Genomic DNA, 21152 nt, shown 5'->3' on the forward strand with positions numbered 1-21152 from the left:
CAAAATCAAGTCTTGAAGGCGCTCTTGCCTTTTCATAACCCCTATTATGACATATTTAAAAGCAAGTTGAAACACTGAAAAGGCATTGGTCAGAGGTTTTTTTCTCCAAACCAAGACAGATTTTTCTTTAGTGCAAAGCTTTATTTCTGAGAGACTCATGCGGAGTTTTCTTTTAGCTTTGTGCTAGAGTCGGTTGTATGGCAATTTTTCCTTTCACGAAAATACCTTCGGTAAATTCAATATTTGTTATAAGCATATATTTGCCACATGCTGATATTGGTGAGAAACACGTTAGATTTACATTGTTTTATCCGGTAATCTGGGATATGCGTGTTCAATACATCGAGGTTCAACTGCATATTTTTTTAGACAATGCACTGGGTAATAATTCGCTATCTCAGATAGATTTTTATTGTGACTGTTTATGATTGCTCACATGTCCACACTTAATTGCTGCTTATTATTATTAACATTATTGTATGCACTGAGTTATATATATGTTAAATCTGTTTTTCTTCTCATTGTTTATGTGTGTGCTCTCACGTTGATCACTGCTTCCTCTTTTTTATAATTACACTATATTTGTTATTATAAAACATCCCCTTGTCAGTGTTTTTTAAACTCTAGAATGTCCTTCTGCAACATGTTCTCACTGTGCCCTGATAACCCGACAATGATTTTTTTTAATAAGCTTGACTTGACATATTAGTAAAACATAAAAATGTTATCTGGAACACGTTATTATAGAGCTTTAAAACGACCCTGAAACGATTGTGACAATTCTGTACAAGTGTACTGAGTCGTTATGGTAGGTGCTTCTGATCCTTAAACGGATACTAAAGGCAAATACTAAGTCAAGCTTAAGTGATGGATTAGTGCTCGAGTATCTCTAAGGCGTCAGTCAATATTATCACGAACAGAGCCTTAGTAATCGAGAAATTGACGTAAATGCAGTACACGATTAGAGACTCCTCCGGGACATTCAAGTACTTGCCCGATGATGAAGGCACTCCTCATATAAATTTGGTCACTAGTAGTAAACCACTCGTATTGTATTATAAGACGAAAGAAAATGCTAGTTGACCAGTTCTATTTCATTTTTAGAAAAAAGAACAGATTGACATTACACCGTTGACAACGACGCGGCCGGTCGAAGGGTTTCGCTTTCGCTCGACTCCGCACCGCCCACCCTTTCGCGTTTGAGTAGGTCCGTTATCGTGTAGTGCTGCGCTGGTTCTGCTGGCTCGTGAAACGTGCACAAACTGCAAGTAGCAGAGAATTAAATGTCCATATGATGTCGCGGGATTCCTGAATGGTCCATGCCACTTCAACAAAAGCAGCTGCAGCGGCAATCGTACTGCCGTCTGTTGGGCGGTGTTTTACTCACTGACGGCAGCAAAGGGCAGTGATGGCGTATGCAACGTCACCACTCCCCAGTTGGCGTGGCGGGAGATTTGAATTGCCATAAAAGTATTCAGACCCTTCGAATGCAATTTTCCCATAAACTACGGATTTTCTTTGCATGAAACAAGCGTTGCAAGGTTTCCAGAATGGTATTTAAACAGTCCACATTCAATAAGCATTTGCCTTTAGTGTTTCTTTAAGTGACACATGGGCTGCAGCTTTGTCAAGCTGTTTCTGACAGCTTTTTCTGCGCCATCGCTGTCTGTATCATTACAAGGCAGAAGTAAACAATTTGAATGAAAAAAGTTAAGCGCTTCACGTAAAGCGTGTAATTTATTATAAGGTTTAAATTACATCGCTACCAATCACCGCAGAGCTGCTGCCCGCAGTTTTCAGCCGCCCCAAGCCAAGTGACGCGTGTTGCCCTAATGACATCAGTGGGCGAGCCATCCGATTGGCTACACAGGTTGCGTCATTGATAATTGTTCCAACTTTATGGTGAACAAATGTTATTCATAATAGTTGGAATGTTGGTTAACTTACTTGGATAAAAAAAAAAGTTGCAGAGAATACACAACGACCATTTCTCACATTACTCAAGCACTTCTGGCACACAGCAAGTGTCGTCTGCTTGTGTTACAATGCACTCAGTGTTGATGCGAGCTGCACGGTCTGTGGGTTCGTCTCAATCTCTCCTTTCGCGGGTGACACGTCTAGCTGCAACATCATGTCCCTCTGCAAGGCAACATGCGAGCGGAGTGGCTGCAGCGCTGGTTGTCGGTGTCCGATCAGCACCAGAATCTACGCGTTTACGGCCGTCACTTTACTCCAAAGGATTACTGCCACAGTAGAGTTTTGCGTGTCCGGTATTCGGGTAAACGCAAGTGCAAGTGGACTGGGCCTAGGCTTTTTACGGGATGAGCAGAGGCGCAAATGGGAACGTCCTACACGGTGCAGCCACCTGCACCACCAGGTGGTTGGCTCTGCACCAGGCTCTGCACCAGGCTCTGCACCACCAGGTGGTTGGACCGTGCAGACCAATCAGGCCACTCGCGTATGTCTACACTAAAGCTCTTTCATCACAGCGATAGTAGTATGAAAGGGCTTTAGTTTACACCTCCGTCCATCTGTAAAAACGCCCAGCTCACCTGTGGTTACCGGATTACTTAATATGCTTGGTGCTGCGACAGAACGCTACGCAACGCACGCTGCTTGGATAGCTCTCGCTTGGGATTGATGGCCAGGCGGCTGGCGGAGAGGTTGGAGAGGTTTTGCGCACTAGCTCCAAGGCAACCAGAAGTACACGACACGATGTCACATCATGACGCAAAGCCAGTGAAGGCGGAGCTTGGTCACGATCACTTGGCGAATAAGTTGAGGAGAAAAAGCATGGCTAGGGAGGAGGGTAACTTGTAATCGTCCGTAGCTCTCATACTATGAGATGCTTCACTTAAATTGTGGGGCGAATCTTTTACTGTAGCTGTATTCTACGTGTCTGCAAAATTTGTGCGAACTGTTTCAGGTACCCTTTAAGTCAGTGCGAATGCATGCATTAAGTGTGACAAATTTTGTGATTGTGTTCTTAACGATTATGTATTCTATTGCAAGCAATGAATGTCTGAAACAAACATTGCATTATGCCAAATAAAATGCACGTACCTATTTAACCCAGTTGCAATTCTTACTCCCTTTACGTGTTCCTAGTGCTTATACCTGTTGAGGATGTTTCCAACATGCTTAAGGGTTTTTAAAGCTTAAGTGTCAGTTATGTTAAATAGGCAGCGAAGTCTTAAAGCAGTGTCACAGATTTCGGGGCGTGGATGATTATGAGATGGACTGAGACATGTACGGCGGCACAGCACACATGATGTAATGATCCCAAGTAAATGAAAGAGTTCCCAGAAAAATGAACAGACACTAATAAACAAAGTATGTGTAACATATGCAAGCGGCTCTAAACCGTATACAAATCTATCAGCTAGTTACGCTGTCCTTATATTCAGTCTTATCCCCTGCACTGCTAACAGTCTGATACCCTCTTTACACGGGCACTCTCATCTGCCATTGAGCTGATGGCAGTTGATGTCAATGGCAGTTTACCGAATTTACACAGCAACTCCAATTGTCATTGACATCTCAACGATCATTGTCTGATACCCTCTTTACACGGGCACTCTCAACTGCCATTGAGCTGAGGGCAGTTGATGTCAATGGCAGTTTACCGAATTTACACGGCAACTCCAATTGTCATTGACATCTCAACGATCGTTGGCCTCAACAAGCCACCAAGCTGCCGATGCTGCGAAGCATTTCGTGTGGACAAGGTCCATGACGGAAATGTTGCTACACGTGTCTCACCAACTAAAAAATCTTAACGGCTCCGACTGGATCGTCTTAGATTCGCGTTAAAAATTTTTTCTACTAGGTATGTTTTGCAGTCAAAAAAAGAGAAATGTTAAAGCGCAATAATAAATAAAACAGATTTTAAAGATAACCATGCAAAAGTAGTGAGGAAATATGCAATAATTTATTGCATATTACTCTCGATTCAGCGCGCTCATGTGATAGCAAAATTTAACCCAAAAGTCTGTGTAAGCGCAGTTAACAGTCATTCACTTCAATGCCAGTTTGAAAGTTGAACTGTCGTTGATTTCGATGGTCGTTCAAGGTGACCGTGTAAAGTGGGTATGACAAATTCTAGCCTCTCTGACTGTCCTTATATTCAGTCTTATCCCCTGCACTGCTAGCAGTCTGACAAACTCTAGCCTCTCTGACTGGGTCACTGCTTGAGTGGAATGTTCTCACGTTTTTGACGTCGACTCATGTGGATCCTCGTCCAAGTCGCGTCACGTCTCTTCCGGGGTTGCTACTCCCGACGATCCTGTGGATGTCGTCGCCTTGGTAGATGCCCATGTCCCGGTCGCCGTCAATGACGTGGCAGACAGGCTCGGCAGGTTAGGTCTAGCGATCGGTTCGGCCGCTGCTTTTGTCGGGCATCTTGCTCAAGTGCCGACAAGATGTCCCAGGGACTGTCTCGCGTGACGTCGTTGGGCTGTCTTCGAAAGGGGGATTGCTGCTGGGGTGCCCGGGACTACCGTGGGAGGTTGCAGAAAGTCCGAGGAGCCTCACTCGGAACGTCGACAAGGTCAACGGCCACACCTCGGAATGCCAGCGCCACGGCCTCCGGAACCAAACACCCGCTGCTCCCGTCACCAGTACGGTGCTGGCGAACCAACCTTCCTTGACTGAAGCCACGCAGACAATGACAGCCCATCGCCGTTTTTCTCTCGATCACGGCTCGGGTCACGCGCCTCGAGCGCTCGTGCTGTTTGGAACACTGCGTGCTCTTCGTCGTCATCAGTGTTCTTCTTTCGCGTGTTGCCCCTTTACTCAGGACAAGCAGTCTATTCATTGCTCATTTATATGTCAGGTGGATAACCAAAAGCACTCAAGTTTTTTCTCATGGTGTTGAGTAAAACATGTTTTGTTAGGAAATTAGTAGCATAGAATTATAAAGACTTTACCACATTTTGTTTCAAAGCTGCAGCAATGTATTTCTTTTTCCTCACTTTTGCATATTAGTACCCGGTGTTCAAGGTGCACGGTGAACCTTTTGTGAAGGCATCAAAACTGGTCACCACATTTGACAAGGTGAGTAGAGGCTCTTTTTTTTTTTTTTTTTTTCATCAGCTTTGTTGCCTGTAATATGCTCATTACAGCTCTTTCTGGTTGTGTTCAGTTTAGCCCGCGTTACATTTGAAATACAGAATGCGAAATGTTTCTGAAGCTGGTAACTACACCAAAAATAAATTAATTAAGGTGTTATATTTGTGAAAATATGAGTTCTAAAGACTAACCTCACAAAATAATGCTGAATAACTTGACATCTTGGGCTTACTGCACAGAATAGAGGGAGAAGACATTGTGTAGGTTGCACACAGATTTGCACAGTGTGTGCCTCTATTTGCAGAATTGTGCATAGGCACACAAAAAATTTAGGCTCTCGGGTGGCGACTGTGTTCCAAAAATACCTGGGGCAGCTGTAGAAATGACTCCGCCTATTACAAAAGCACTGACAGCTGTCATTTCCTGGTGCTGAGTAGAAAGTTTGTGCAATTCATCAGCTTTATCTGTTGTATTCTGATAGATTAAAGTGCAAAAACGACCATGTACTGAAATTGTGGTGCATTTCAAGGAACCCTAGATGGTATATATTTAAGGGACACTAAAGAGGAACACTAAATCAGTTTAATGATTTGCACTTGGCAGAAACAGTTTGGTTAGTAGCGGCTTAAATGGAGGTCAATATTTCTGTTCATGATTTTCACAGCCTCCCAAAATGCAGTGCCAGTTCGTCAGTGGAGTGTCACAAATTTGAAAGTGCTGTCTTTGTGCAAAAAACCTCCTCAGCACTTTTTAGAGAGCATTGTGTGATTCCTGCAGAATGCAGTGTGATCTTTCTTTACCAATGAGAAATTAAATTGTCCCAGCTAGATGCTCATCCATGATGTCACATATGAAGCTAGTATCGTAACTTGAAGGTGATGTCACCACTGGGCTTTTGTTTCTTGCACCTTTCCTGGCTTACCAAGCTTCTGCTCACAGTAAGAATTACTTTTTTTTTTTTTTTTGTATTTCAAACGTAATTCACCAAACCAATCTGAGTTATAAATTATAGCAAACTGCGATGGATTTTAAAACCACATGCAAAGCCTAGTTTCTGAGATTGTAGATATATAGCATCTTTCATGCAAAAATTTACATCTGGAAAATACGAGTCGCCACATCACGAACAGCCTGGAAAAATAGGTGTTCTTTACCAAAACTGCAAAAAAAAAAAAGTTTGTCATTACCACTATCTGGAAATGACACAAAACTTAAAATGCTGACAACCAGCGCAGGTGCCGAGGCATGACCTCCAAGACCAGGTGATGCCCATGACGCGCTGAAAATCTCAGAGGCATTGATGAGGAATTTTCATCATATTCGCTAACAACCAGGTGCATGTATCATCTGCTTAGATGATATTATTTAAAGGCTGGTAATAAGAAAACTAGACAGCTACCAGCCCTGCAGGTTTTCCAAGATTGCTTCAGTAATAATATGGTACTCATTGATAACCAATTCAGCCTAAGTGAAATTTTATTGCAGTTGGCCTTTAATATTCCTCTTTAGAGTCCTTTCATTCTGAGCCTTCCATCACCGCATCCTTCATAGCTCGGAAGTATGCTTCTTAATATTGCACGAAGCAAACCTTTAGACTGAAAATTGCTTAAAAAAGGAATATACAATGAAGCGTCATTATAATGAAGTCATCGGGAAAGGAACTGTACTTCATTTTAAGTTGTATTTTGTTAATAATGGGGAGGCTCTAAAAGGTCCATTATAGGGTGTGACTTGCTCTCCACGAACAGGGAAGCTCATAAAACATGTGCTGAAATATCTGTGCTTGATAGTGGGGACATGACAGTGGAGAAGTTCTACCAACGCCCATGGGCAGCTGCTTTGTTTGTCGGTTATCATCACGTGATACAGTTAAGCCCAAAGAGCTGCTGTTGTGTGATGAAGTGAACATCGCAGCGCTCTTCGCCTCTCTAAGTTGATATGAAGAAACACAAAGGGTCACCACATCTGCTGCACCTTGCGATCCCGTGTGGATTTCTCACTTCGCACTTTGTATGAAGTGGAGCCCGGTGCCACCGCACTTCAGATAATCCATTCTAAAATACATGCACTGCAGTTGTGACACCGAAAAGCTTCTAATAAAGCGATATTTTGTATAAACTGATTTTGCTGCAATGACGACTTACTGTACCAGCCGAGTCTTTATGTGTGTATGGTACTTTCCTTGCAATGCACGCACTCGTTAAACCATACGCATCTCACTGACAGGTGCTGGCGGAGTGCAAGGCCATCTCCGAGACATCACAATCTGTTTTCAAGACAGTGAGTAGGCCTTGTGTCTTTTCTTTAATGCAGATATTGTACATGCAGGTTCTATTTTTCTACTTCAAGCATCAGACTTTGCATGTTCATAGCTGCAAAACTGTATACTTGTTTTTATGTAGGTTATTGAGGTATAATAATGTGTGCTGACATAGTTGTAGCCGAAATCCCCATGCAGACATAGAGATCGAGCAAAAACACAGAGTGTACTGGGATAGATAAAGCTGTACAAAGAAGGTGTAGGAAATAAGTTGGCATTGCTAGAAATTATGCAACAGGCATGTGGATGACAGGAATCACACCCAGAGATAGGCTGTTTGGGAAATGGATGAGGCTAGCTAGACACAGATGCTCTAAGCAGAAAAGAGGAAAGGATAATGCCAGGGAAGCCATCATCAATAATGTATTTGGTGCAAACTAGCTTTTAAGGTCTGGCAACCATACATTGAGCTCTACGATTTGAGCTATGGCAGTGGCTGCCCCTCTATTCACTTTTTTGGGCATTTGTTGAAACATAATAAACGCAGCCATGAGTGTATTAGCCGTGTTAACACCACTTATGACCACGATGGCAAATGTGGAGCATCTTTTTATACTGCAGGTATCACATAACGCATGATCTTAAGAACGGCAAGAACAGGCCAATAAACCCCTCGTCGAGACATGAAGCTTGCTAGAGTCGATACTCTCGCTATGCAATCAGAAAAGTAAGGGGGACCATGGTTCCCCCAGATCTCGCTAACATGGGAGGTAGTTTTTTTTGTTTAGAACAGTTGTCCTGTGCATTGAACTTTGAGCTTTCACGTTATTTTTCACAAATGCATTGTGTAAAAGTTGTAATGAGGAAGGTGAGGCAATATCTGCCGATTAAGCAGCTTGACTGGCCTCACCCCACTGGTCAACAATCAGCAATATAGCTAAGGTAAATACATATGTTCAGACTCGGGTAACAAAGTAACTTGAGCGAGACGAAAACATAGTGAGCAGGTGAGAACAAAGTCAAAAGAATCGCCCAGAGGCTGATGTCATTAGACAACGAAAATGTCCTTTTTTGAATGACATGAGGGAATTTTCAGATAAATCCTATGTATTGAGTGTCCGTGGCAAAAGAATAGTCTATCCACTGGTGTCCATAGTTTGTACGTGTCCTTAGAAGATGCCAGTATTCACTGTGTCATGTGCAGCAGATAAACATAATTTTCCATAAAGTTGCGGCAATTTGCAGTGTGAACACTGTTTATGGGGTTCTGCCTTAGAAGTACGCAAGAGTTGATTGTTATAAAATACTACGGCTTCTTCAAATTGGTGAGGTCAGTGCGTCCAGGTAAGGAGCCCAAGTCTTGTATTTTTTATTTAGATGAAATATTCTTGAATGATACTGCGTGATACGCTCGGTAACATTGCAGTTAGCCAATTTGATACCTTTGCTAGCATCATGGGTGTTGGGCAGTGCTGCCATGAAGTTCGGCGAATCTCACTATATTGGGCATCATTGTGGTTTGAACCCGAAAATTGCATTCCTGTAATCCTTGGGTTTTCCCAAACTCAGTTGGAGAGCCCCTGATTATGACACAGCATATTGCTACATAATACTTGAGGCATGCTGTCCCAAGTTGTTGGCGATTTGGCTTTTGTTTAGCTAATTATTCAAATAATGGGCATGCCTATACCTGATCTCGCTCCACAGTTGAATGAGCTGTACCAGACCATGAAAAGTTTCTCCGAGGACCTGAATGGCATGTGCACAGCTGTTGGTCTGAAAGGCAAGAAGGCTGAGAAGGTGAGTTGGTGGTTATCAGCATCGAAGTGCTCGCCTGCTGCTTTTGTTTTGATTTGAATAGCATTCTTAGCGTACTTCAGTCACATTAGATGCGTCCCGTCCATCCATCCATCCATCCAACCATCCGCTTTACATTACTCTTCCTTAAAAAAAAAAAATTATTATTTTCAAAATTTTCTTTTGTGCTGGGCGGAATTTAACCCGCATCACACGTCATCCTCAAGCACAGCGGCCACATGCTGTAGCGATGCCCCACTAATGTCTTCGTGCAGTGAGGGATTAATTCTCAGTGTTCGCTTGCACTGACGTGCCTTGTATCTCGGAGGCCATGTAAAAGACGGAGACTACGCGTGGACGTGCCCCTAGATGGCACAGCGTGTCCAAAGGCAAGCACAACAAAGGAGCCTGGCCACAGTGCACGACTCGTACATAACACATTTTGGGGGTGGCAATACGGTGTGTCGCTATATTGCTTGAATGCTAATTGCATTAACGACGACAGTCATTGTGAGATGGGTTCTCTCGGAATTTTTGTTGGTTTTGTTTACAAGCATATATTTATGTGTCTGTGTGTTTTTCTTCCCATCACTCTTCCTGAAAAGGCTACCGAGCATTTTCTATGGAACGCTAGCATCGTAGAGTCGAGGATGGACATGCTTCGTAAAGTGGATAAGGAAAGCCGTGCCTGCATGAAACAGGTTGGTTTAATTTCTTTTTATTTATCTTATTTGTGTAAGTGCTTTAAAATAACAATACTAATGCAAATGCAGCCATGTCTAAAAAACTGGCCCAGTTCACAGACGTCCATGATGAATAGTGCAAGCTAAAACAGACATCCCATACTTTCTTTTTTTTTTTTGTCTGTTCCTGCTTTTATTTTCTTTTGTAAATGAAAATTAAGTGAGATCTGCTTAACTATTTTTCATAGAACTGCAGAAAAACTGTAGTATTTCTGGGAAGTTGTTCTTTTACCAAAAGCAGCAGATTGCACAGTGATGTATGAAATGAAATAAGCTAACGTCTTGCCCTCACCAAGCACAGCCTGCTGGTTTTGCCGTCTTGGTTTGTATTTTGCACTTGTTTGCACTTTTTCGCAACTGTGCATTGCTGCATAAATTACTACAATGTCTGTTTAATTTGTTTCTTCCTTCACTCGCTTGCACTACGTTCAGGTGCTTAGACTTGGGCAGACCGCAAGACGGCTCTATCAGCGAGAACGAGAGGGGTCATCATCGCGCTCACAGTCTGCGTCGTCTTCTACGGGAAGCACGCTTTCTCCACCAGGGGCCAACACTCTGGGCTGCCCACATCCACCTCCGCCTACGCCGACGTCTCCGGGTGGCAGCGACACCCGAATACGAGGCATCCTCAAAAAGACATCGAACCAGCCTCCGCCTCTGAGCTCTCTGGAGGCCGTTGGGGTCATTGACAATTCCAATGGAGGCGACCTACTTCTCACTCCATCGCCGTCGCCTCGGGTGAAGCAGGCACCAAACCCTCCCGAACTTGGCACATCGCTCTAGTCGTCACGGCAGCTCTGTGCCCCCTCCCCCCCCCCCCTCGAACTATGCTGTGAAGTGCAACGAGGTCTCTAAGTCATCCACATGCTTGATGTCTGGAACATTTGGCAGATGACAGAATGGTAGTCGCGCACGTTTCAAAAGCTCCAGCTGGGCTGCTTGCAAGGCCCATCAGCATGTCCAATCATGTGGCATTATTTGAGCTTGGTAAACAGGTGAAACCAAGATGGGGCACTTGCTCTCTCGGCAAGGCCAGCATCTCCCTACTTACCATGCAAAGCTTGCTGAAGCTGCCAGCTTGTAATGGTGTGGAGCCATGTCTCTCAGTTGATCTAGAGCTCGTTGCTTCTTACAAGAAGTTTAAAAGGAAAGATGCAAGTGTAGGTGTGCATGTTCATCGTGACTTGACTTGTCCTTGCAGCATGTGTTCACAACCACTGAAATCTTATGTTCTGGAGCAGTGGTCATTGTGAGGAACAAGTTTTCAACAAGTCACAGCTGCGTTTCAGAATGCAGCATAGTGCTAGTCAAACAGAAATGACTGTGTGGAAGTCACAGTCGTTATTTACAGCAGTTGTGTGCGTGCTGATGTGTAGGGGAGTAGCCATTGAATGGGCGACTCTCTACATAAACGTAGGCTTTTCTTTAAAGTCCATGCGCTAGTCTCATTTCCAAGGTCAGCACAGCCAGTGTAGCACTACAGCAGATCAGTTTTTGGATAAAGAATGGCTGGAGGTGATTACTTGTGTCTCTGCAGTTTTGTGCAGCCTGGTTGAATCTGGATTAGTAGAGACAAAGGAAGGAAGAGATAGAGCAAAGTAGAAGTTGAGGCTATTTGAGGCAACCTGACCCTAACTTGATGCTACTCATCCTATTGTAAACTACCTTTTTGTCACTACCTGTTACAAACATCGGCTGACCATCATGTATGAGCTTATTCATCTGCTGTCATAGGAACATCTTGACTTAAAGACTACTTTATTGTGTGCATAAGCAAGGAACCATTTCTAGCTCATAGCCTTCCTTCTGCTGCACAGAACTACAGAGCTGTAATGTTAAGCTTGTGTGCCTGATGCACAGATGCAGCTGCTGCTACGTAGTGCGCAACAAAGTGTGCATCTCCGTATGCATCGCCTGTGCCAATGGTGTTAGGTGCCTTTCACATCCACATTGAGGTGCATCAACCTTCGACATGGGGCTAGTTCATGTTCTTCAGAGAGGATACGTTAACAGCATCAATTCGAGTGTCGAGCACAGTGACACAAACAAGGCTACTCCATATTTGGGAGCATAGCATTGGCACGAGCTCTGCAGGAAAGTTACAGTCAATGTGCCGCTACATTCTTTAAATGCGGTTCACAGATTGCTGCCATGCTTGCCATGGCATCTCTGGGAGGCTTGCCTTGAGTCATCCATGTGTACATAGTTGAAACATGAAGATATCTGTCATTCCTGAGACCATAACTAAACTTTAAGAGTGCTTGGCTATGGCAGAAAAGCCTGCCGCTGTCAAGAAAGAGAGGGCCTTGCACAGCTAACTTGGATGCTGGGCTCCCTGCAGAGAGTTTGTATATATTGGGTAACTGACCAGTGTTCACCGTTTTGCTTTAACTTATTGCGGAGCAAGAGGAGAATCTTCTTTGTTTTTTTTTCGTGTGTTAATAGAATCCTTCAGAGTAACAGTGGTTTTCTGGGTCACCACTAGCTAGTTTTGTTGTGGGGTACACTACGTTGTTGTTTGGCTGTTGTTAATACAGTAGACTGAGCTCAAGCTAAACTTTTGACTTGCTGAGAAAAAAAAAATTGTCATTATAACCGGAGAAAGCTCTTTTGCTCTGTATTGCAGAGGCAACAAGGAACACATCTCTCGCAGCATTTGCTGCAGCTGCTTTGTGATAGAGTAATATATGGAATGTGCGCATAATCTGCATTGTTAACTGTGGTCGTTGAAAGCCTGCAGCATAACGTGTATGCCTTATGCTGCAAGGTCACAAAGGTACTGTGGCAAAACTAGGATATTGTTAGGCGGTACTTCAGTTGTCCTGAACATTGAAAGAGTAATGTTGCTATCTGCACTTAATAGTGTGCCATTAGAGCAGAGAAAGTAGTACTTGCTTAAAGAAATGGACAAATGAAATAATGGGACGCATACCGGCTGATTCACAAGCGATTTGCTTTGGAGTTAGGGATGATTATATATCAGGCAAGGCAGTTCACTGCGCTTGCCGACTTACAAAAGCAACAACAAAAAAAAAAAGAATTCTCACGGTTTTGATAGACTAACAAAACATTCTCAACATTTTGATTAACTAGCCCACAGGGGAAACTTTCCTTAATTCTATTCGAGGAGGAAATCAATGCAGAGCTGAGACACATGTCCTCTAAGCTCTATATGTTTTTGCTGCCTGAGATGTGAACTGCTTTGCTTGGTATAAGTATGGCCTCTACCTTTGACATTAACTTATTTTGAGTTAGCGCTGTATTTATCCTGCTTCATCATTTCTCCATGTCTGCTAGATGCTGCTGTATCTACTCTATTTGGAAGAACGCTGGAAGCTTGAAGAACATGTGTTAACAGTTCTCATGTTTTGGGCAATATGTTGTTTGGATAGCTCCTTTGCAACTGGAAATGCAGGTGTAATGAAAAAAAGAATGCAGACAAGGATATTTATTCTTGCTTGACAACATGATGGAGCTTGATATAACTGTTTCAGTGGCTCCAGGATCTTCGGAATTAGCAAGGTCAAAGAAAACACACACAAGTACCGTTTGTCTTGCAATTGGACTGTTCTCGAATGGCCGTCCTTTATTTGTTTTGCTGTCCTTGTTTTATGTACAGGTAATTGTGCGCACGCACCATAGCTGAAGAGTTAAGCCTTTTTACACCTTTTTGTCAGCCTGATCAAGGTGCTTCACAATCCCAATCCTGATACTGCAATCACATGCAGACGTCACTGTTCCGAAGAGCTTGCTTTTTGCTAGCGAGTGCACAGTTAGTCATAAGAAATTTCTCGGCTTGCTGATAATGGGCAAGTTTGAGGATGTTAACTCAGTGCGCATTAGTATGAGGAGCCTTGTGTAGTTGTACAATTGTTCTGTCCGAGCTGAGGCTTTCGACTTGCGTTTACTGCTAGAACTATGCAGATAACTACAACTACTATTACTGGAACACAGTTGTGCTTTTTGTTGCATTGTTATTGTACGTAGAGTTTATATTACTGATATGAGAGGAAGTATTCACAGCCCTGCACACTGGACTCGTAAGTTAACTGTTGCAGAGATGTGGAGCTTGCTGTCAGAAAATGGTTTGTCTCTGCAGGATGCAGTGCCTGGCATTCTGTACGAGTAGTACCCTCACATGGGCACCACTTCGTATTAGTAGTGGCACTTGTTGCATTTGTTGAAAATCTGTTGTCCCTGAGCAAAGTCATATATAGCTGTTGACAGCTGCTTACTCTAGAAACTTCAGTAAAGTCAGAGTAATCTTGTTGGTGTAATCTGGTTGATGGAGTGGTATCATGAGTCTGTAATGCTTGATTTTTTGGCTGTTATCATTGGAATTGGAGGCAAAACCACTCAGGCCTCTGAATATGATGCAGTCTGCTGGCCAGTATCACTAAGCAAAGCTTTCTTCTAGCTACCAGGTGTTACACTTAATGTTGGGGGATGCTGGCTCATACATTCCAATTACATTAACTTGTGAGAAGGAGCAGTTACTTTAATGGTCAGAGGTCTACAAGGGAGCATGTCAAAAATTGCCACTTAACAGGTAATGATTTAGCAAGTGTACTTGGTTACAAAGGAATATCTTAATAATGGACGCTATATGACGGATTTTTTTTTTTCAAGAATTTTTTTACAAGTCGGGCAGGACTCATTGTTTGCTTGCATGCTTGCTGTCTATGTGGTTGCTGTGCGTCAATGAGAAAAGTTTCTTGTTTTTCTGACGACAGCACTGCAATTGAATGCTGGATATTGAAGGAATGTGTAGGATGGTTACCTATGAGCATTCCTGTACTTGCCAGTGTTCGTACTGCTGTTTTGTTGAAATAAAATTTCAGCATTGAGTCCAAATTGAAATTTTAGCTCCATATTGGAATACCTAAAACCATACCAGCAACCAATGAGGCCCACCAAAAACTAATCTACGTCACCATATTTGCACATCGCAGAACGTTAATGCGACTATGATATGGGCAGGTCTTTTTAACAACCCAGCTTTTTGCTCTCTTGTTGTTTAAATACAAACCTTTCTGGTGACACCGACATTTAGCACTAAATAAAAATATACGTGGTGTTATTCAGAAGCATTGCTTAAATGCAAAAGTGCTGTGAACTCATTAGAAGCTTGTATTGTCTGCATTTGTGAGACACTCCACATCTGTTAGTTCAGCAGTACACTGAATAACAGTCTCCTAGAGTTTTCTTATAACAGTCCTTTTCCTTCCATTCAATTCTCTTACTTTTGTCACTCGCACTGAATGCCGATTTTTGCAAAAATGGCACATGCATAGGCCACTGACAACTAGGCTAATTCAAGCAGTCGTGATTTGCCAATCAGCATGTGATGGTATGCATGAGCCAGTGATGGAATGCAGAAAAAATGGCATTGAATTGTATCTTTACAAAGTTTTGTCCTTGCTGCTCAAGATCAAAAAGGTTGTTTGTGCTAATGCTGCACTATGCCACAAAACCTGGGCATGCATAATTATGCATTTACTTAGCCGTTTTTATCATGCATATTGTACTTCGAAAATGTGTAATGCTCTCAGTGCTCTTATAAGTTATAATGAATTAAAGGGAAGCTGAAGTGGTTTTAAACAATGCCAACCTGAACATTATTTGCTAGGTATCATAAAATTAATGTGAAATTACCATAAGTTTCTCTGTTCAGGTGTATCATAAGAAGCCAACAAACATTGACACCAAGAACAACATAGGGGAAATTACTTGCAGACACTAATTGAATTAAAGAAATGATAAATTAATGGAAATGAAAACGGATGAAAAAACAACTGTCCGCAGGTGGGGAACGAACCCACGTCTTCGCATTACGCGTGCGATGCTCTCACCATTGAGCTACCGCGGAACCGTTTTCCCATCCGCTTTCTGGGGTACTTATGTTTTACAACTAGAACTAACTCAGGGAGTGTTAGCCAGCGCCACCACTCGTAAGCCTAGGGGCCGATGTGGAACATCCTTTCTGCCTTTCTGGTGTCAATGTTTGTTGGCTTCTTATGATATGATTAATAAAAATCGGGCCCCTCGGTTCCCTTTATTCTCGTTCATTACATAACGAGGGCTCGAATCCGGCAACATTGATGCCTTCAGGGAGCATATGTGGGTTTATTGACCAGTTGCCATCACCCAAAAAAGATCACGTGCTCGCGTCGCCTGCAGCAGAAAGGATGTTCCACATCCGCCCCTAGGCTTGTGAGTGGTGGCGCTGGCTAACACTCCCAGAGTTAGTTCTAGTTGTAAAACATAAGTACCCCAGAAAGCGGATGGGAAAACGGTTCCGCGGTAGCTCAATGGTGAGAGCATCGCATGCGTAATGCGAAGACGTGGGTTCGTTCCCCACCTGCGGACAGTTGTTTTTTCATCCGTTTTCATTTCCATTAATTTATCATTTCTTTAATTCAGTTAGTGTCTGCAAGTAATTTCCCCTATGTTGTTCTTGGTGTCAATGTTGTTGGCTTCTTATGATATGATTAATAAAAATCGGGCCCCTCGGTTCCCTTTATTCTCGTTCTGTTCAGGTGTGTAATTTTACAGTAGGGCTTAAAGAAAAAAATTTGATGCACATACCATTTCATGCAAGTCCTGTGTATGTGAGGTTTGGGAATGGTTATGGTGGAGTTTGCACTTTCAACAACGTTGTCAGATGAGACTGTCATCTACGCTTGTCTTTGGGAAGGGATATTAACATTGTTGTCATTATTCCAGGTTACTTAAAGAAAGGTGCCAAGTTTGAATACATGATTAATTTCGGCATTTTTCTGAACCTTCAGCACTTTTTTCTCTTGTAAGCATGTGGACATACATTGTATGCACAGGTTGCCGAAAAGCTTTGTCAAAGTGTGGCAAATATTTTATTAAAAGCTCTTCAGCTTCCCTTTAGGGCTTTACACTCCTGTTGAACCGTCCGACATTCAGCATAACATTTACTGACTGAAAGCTGTAAAACTTGACTTCTTGAGTTGTTGTGTTGCTCACTGAATCTCCAGCATGATTAACATGTAAAAGTGTGGGAGTGCATTGCCTCAGCAGCAAGAAACATTTTCCTATGTTATGCGTCATGTGTGTTCATGTTCTGAAAGCCTTGAGTGACAGCTTTTGACTTGTGATTCAGGGCACCATCTCTCATGTATCTTTCAACCACGTTATGTCCAGTGCTGCCATTTGCATTTTTACAGTATCCACTAGATATATTTCTGAACTTGAATTTTTATTATACAAAGTAAGGTCATACAAGAAACATGCTGTGAAGCATCTGGATCTGTAGCATCATGCTAATATGTATCCATGCAGAAATATTAACAATAGATACATAAACATACAGGCAGGAGACACCTTTATACATCGGATAAGCAGCATATCAGATTAGCATTAGAATACAAAACATATGAGTTTCAACAACTAATAGCATTCTTTGTAATAACGTTTAAGCATGACAGCAAAATGCTTTTTGTTACTTTAGCTGAACAGGAAGATGGTTCCATAAAGAATAACCGACACTAGAAAGCCGTCTTTTTCCATGCACATTTTTTACTAGTGGCTGCAACAAGTTGCTACATTCATAGCCACTTGTTTTGAAATGGGAAGGCATAAAAACTGAACGGTGAAGTGGAACATTGCTAGTTAAATTTATACACTACATTGTAGTTTTGTAATTTATTAGCAGACAAAGGGGCATGATTTGGTATTGAGAAAAAAGGGGTTTAGTAGAGGCTGCATAATTTGAATTTTACATAAAATGGATTGCATGTTTTTGCAGGAGTACAAGTAGTTTTATGTGACAATCTTATGCATGGCCTCAGGATTCTATACAATAAGATAGTTAACTATGAATAGGGCAAAATAGATTGTTCTCAATGTTGCTACATCGATAAAAGGGGGACATTTGATAAGGGGTAATGCAGACAATGCCGAGCAATGATATGATTGGCTGGCAAGAATTTCTTAGTTGTTTTTATAGGAACGACCAGAGGCACTGAGCAGGTCAGTGGACATTGCAGACTTGAGAATGGTAACTGATAATTGTAAACAGTGATTGCTTCATCAGGTTGGTAATACAGGTACACCAGTGTACAATATCACGCAAACGGCGACCGAACGACGTGTCAGCGGCCTTGTTGCGGCTAAAGCCTCTCCATCCACGCGCTACCACCACTTTTGCTAAGTAGCGACAACCTTTTATGTGCGCCGCTGTTCCCTGATTCGTTGCTCAAACCAGTTCCGCTTCCGCAATTACCGCTTCCGGGGTTTCCAGTTCCGGAATTTTCGCTTGTTGCATGCTCGCACCTCTGCACAGCAGTGACGTCGCTTCCGCTTAAAACTAGAAGCTGGGCTACGTAAGTTCCGCTTGATGCCGGAAACTGAGGGGTTGAGCGAGGGAGGAGTGAGGGAGAGGCACGGAGGAGGAGGGCAGGTTGGCGGTACTTAACCTGGTCGGCGAAAACGTGTATGGAGGGGCTTTAGTTGCGGCGAGGGACAGCGGGATTGGCAACTTTATGTGAAGTCGTGCAAGGCGAATTCTAATTCTAATGTATTCTCCTTTGCTGTTCGCTTCAGGAGTGCCCCACACCACTACAAGACCACTATGCGGTTGACACTCGCGGGATATTGTAAAAAATTGCAAGGGTGTACATTATCAAAGGGAAACAAAAAAAAAATGGTGAAAAGGCTGGGTTGTGAAGACTGTCTTGCTTTCAGTTCAAAATCATTTGTTTTTCCTACCTCTTGACCGACCGTACACATGTGAGACTTAGATGTTGGGGCCTCTACTTGGATACTGTTTTTTTTTTTTTCTTTTTTTTCCTTAAAGTGAAGCAGTAGGCATTGTTGCCACGAGTACACTGCATCTGCTTTTAGACAAAACACCTAATTGGCTGTGTCGCAGAAATGCCAAACAACATTGTAGAAACAAGAGCATGTAACTGAGAGTCGGAGGCCATCTGCCCTTTATGCTCGCTGATCGCGTATTATTCAAAACACCGACCCTCAAATTAAGCCAACTGGGCTAGCCTACCAACCTGCAAATCAGATTGTCAATTGCAGGCTGATTAGTGTCCATGCTTTGTCCTGTAATGCAAGCCAGTGATATGAGATCTAAGGCATTGGCTAGACAATCAACCACACATCATTCCCACGTGAGATTGTCTCTGGGAATGTTATCTGGTTGACTATCTCTAGCTTGCACAGTGCAGAAGCATTGATTTTGAGATGTAGTACAAGGTAAAATTAGTGTCCAAAGTTTGGCTGTTTTCTTGGACAGACATGATCCATAGGGTGCATTAAGCAGGCATTTGTCACAAAAGGGCTGACTAGGAGGCATTCCTGTCACATATGTGCTCTGCTAATTACATGTTCTCATACACACTGCATATCAGTAGCGTACCCAGGATCTCTGCCAGGGGGGGGTTGACAGTTTGCCAATACCATCTAAATAGCACTAATTTCAATTTCTGCACAGGAAATTGTCAAAAAATGCGCTTTTTGTGAGTCTGCAGACGATTGCGCGTCTTGCATCTTAGTTGCAGTACCCAAATGCGCAAGGAAAGAAAAGGGGTTAAACAAAAGAGGGGGGTGAAGTCGGCCTCAGGGGGGGGGGGTTACATTCCCCGAAACCCCCCCCCCTGTCGGTGCGCCACTGCTGCATATGTTTACCAGCATAAAATTTGAAATTTCACTTCTGTGTTCAAAAGCAGGTTTTACAGATTCAGGAAACCAGACCGGTTCTCAGAGCCAAAGTTCAAGCTATACCTAGACTTCACATTTTGCTTACGGCCACAAGATGCCTGTCATTCACACAACACTTTCTCCAAACCACTCGGACTGTCTGATAGTGCTTAGGGAATCTCAAATGCGGTGTAATATGGAAGATATGTGGGAATACATCTAGTGGAGAAATACCAAAGTGGCAACACTGCGACTTGTACGCTTAATGCAGTAATTGCGCTCAAACTGTTCATTCCATTTTGTTTATGTTCCTTTCTACTTTTGCCTTCAGTGCAAAGTGTGCTTTTGTCCAATGAACATAACTGAATAGAGTTGCCCACAGTTCCTGCAAAAGAGTTGAACTAGTCTGTTGTTCCTCAGCTTTTTTATTTTTCTTGGTATGTTTCAAGCTGTTCAATGCAAAGTGACCTAATGATGTCGCAAGAGTACCTTTAACACTTTAAGTGAAAGTGTGTTCTGTCAGTGTACACCAGTGTTTTATTAAAGAAAAGAGGTTACCATTAACCTCACGCCATGACGTAAATAACAGAATTTCCACTTCCAGTGGGCATCAATTGTGCCCGTTTTTTTTTTTTTTTTTTTGTTCCCCCTGCCCCATTGCTCGTGAGTATTGCGTGCTCACACTTGTCAGCAATGCTTTATTAAGCAGAAATGCATGTGATGTTGAGTCTCATTCCAATAGGTCTCCTGGCATTGCAATCAGGTGTTCATAGTTAGCATGTGATCTGCGCATTCAGCCAAATAAATGTTATGATATAAAATATATATGTTGCATGCTTACACAAAGAAAATGATGTTGTGCTAAGCCTACTTGCTACTTGGGTGTGCATCTCCGAATGTACGTGTTGTTGACAGCCAACATCGAGGTTAGAAACTTGCCCCACAAAATAACTGCCTTTCTAAGAGTAAAGTGATTTACTTTTTCATGCAGTGATGAGCTAGTGAGTAGAACCTTGTTCAAACGTTCTTGAAATAGAAACGCACAAAAGAACGTAATAAATGGGAGAACATACGATCCGAAGTACCTAAAACATTCGGCATACTCAACTGTAGTTGACACCTACGAAACGCGAATCGTTGCTGCACGAGGCGCCGAGGCGCGCTGATTTGCATGGTGGGGCCCGAGCGGCCGAAGAGTTGCGTTGTCGTTTTTGCGGCATCGGCAAGCATACGTTCGCGCTCCTCGTTAGGCCTGGGTCAGCAGCTTCTTCAAGCGTAGCTTTCTGGCCGGAAGTTTTGACGTGCCCCACTCGGCGAGAATCGCTGCCACACGAGACGGAAAAGTGCTTCCAGTTAGTGGAGCCGGAGCTACCCGTGACGCGCTTCGCTGACATTTGCTGATAAATGACATTCGCTGAGTGTGATTGGGCTGCGTGCGCCGCCCAATCTTGGAGGCCGTGCTATTAAAAGTGTGCACTACGCTTCCTACGTCACACGCACTGTGAAACAGGGGGTTGAAGATGCCGTCTGTTCCACTGGAAAGAGTGACGCCGAAGGAAACAGATGTACCGATTGGAAGTGCCTTCTCAACGCAGCAGGAG

General features: G+C 43.1%; 1 protein-coding gene and 1 non-coding gene across 2 annotated transcripts in view; one reads left to right on the top strand and one right to left on the bottom strand.

Annotated features, from left to right (window-relative positions):
* The window catches only part of LOC119432409 (inactive phospholipase C-like protein 1), a 178633-nt gene extending 158257 nt beyond the window's left edge, over nt 1-20376 (top strand). The window contains exons 24-30 of the mRNA XM_049658960.1: nt 4987-5055; nt 7297-7350; nt 9038-9130; nt 9733-9828; nt 10303-15544; nt 16410-17496; nt 17536-20376. Of these exons, the coding sequence (XP_049514917.1) occupies nt 4987-5055; nt 7297-7350; nt 9038-9130; nt 9733-9828; nt 10303-10653 (663 nt within the window). The 3' untranslated portion in view covers nt 10654-15544; nt 16410-17496; nt 17536-20376. The remainder of the gene's footprint in view (nt 1-4986; nt 5056-7296; nt 7351-9037; nt 9131-9732; nt 9829-10302; nt 15545-16409; nt 17497-17535) is intronic.
* Trnat-cgu (transfer RNA threonine (anticodon CGU)) lies at nt 15668-15739 on the bottom strand. The gene has a single exon. It is a non-coding gene; the product is annotated as a tRNA-Thr (tRNA).
* Nucleotides 20377-21152: the final 776 nt, after the last annotated feature.

The sequence above is a fragment of the Dermacentor silvarum genome, chromosome 11 (genome assembly GCF_013339745.2).
Source record: "Dermacentor silvarum isolate Dsil-2018 chromosome 11, BIME_Dsil_1.4, whole genome shotgun sequence".
Taxonomy (NCBI): domain Eukaryota; kingdom Metazoa; phylum Arthropoda; class Arachnida; order Ixodida; family Ixodidae; genus Dermacentor; species Dermacentor silvarum.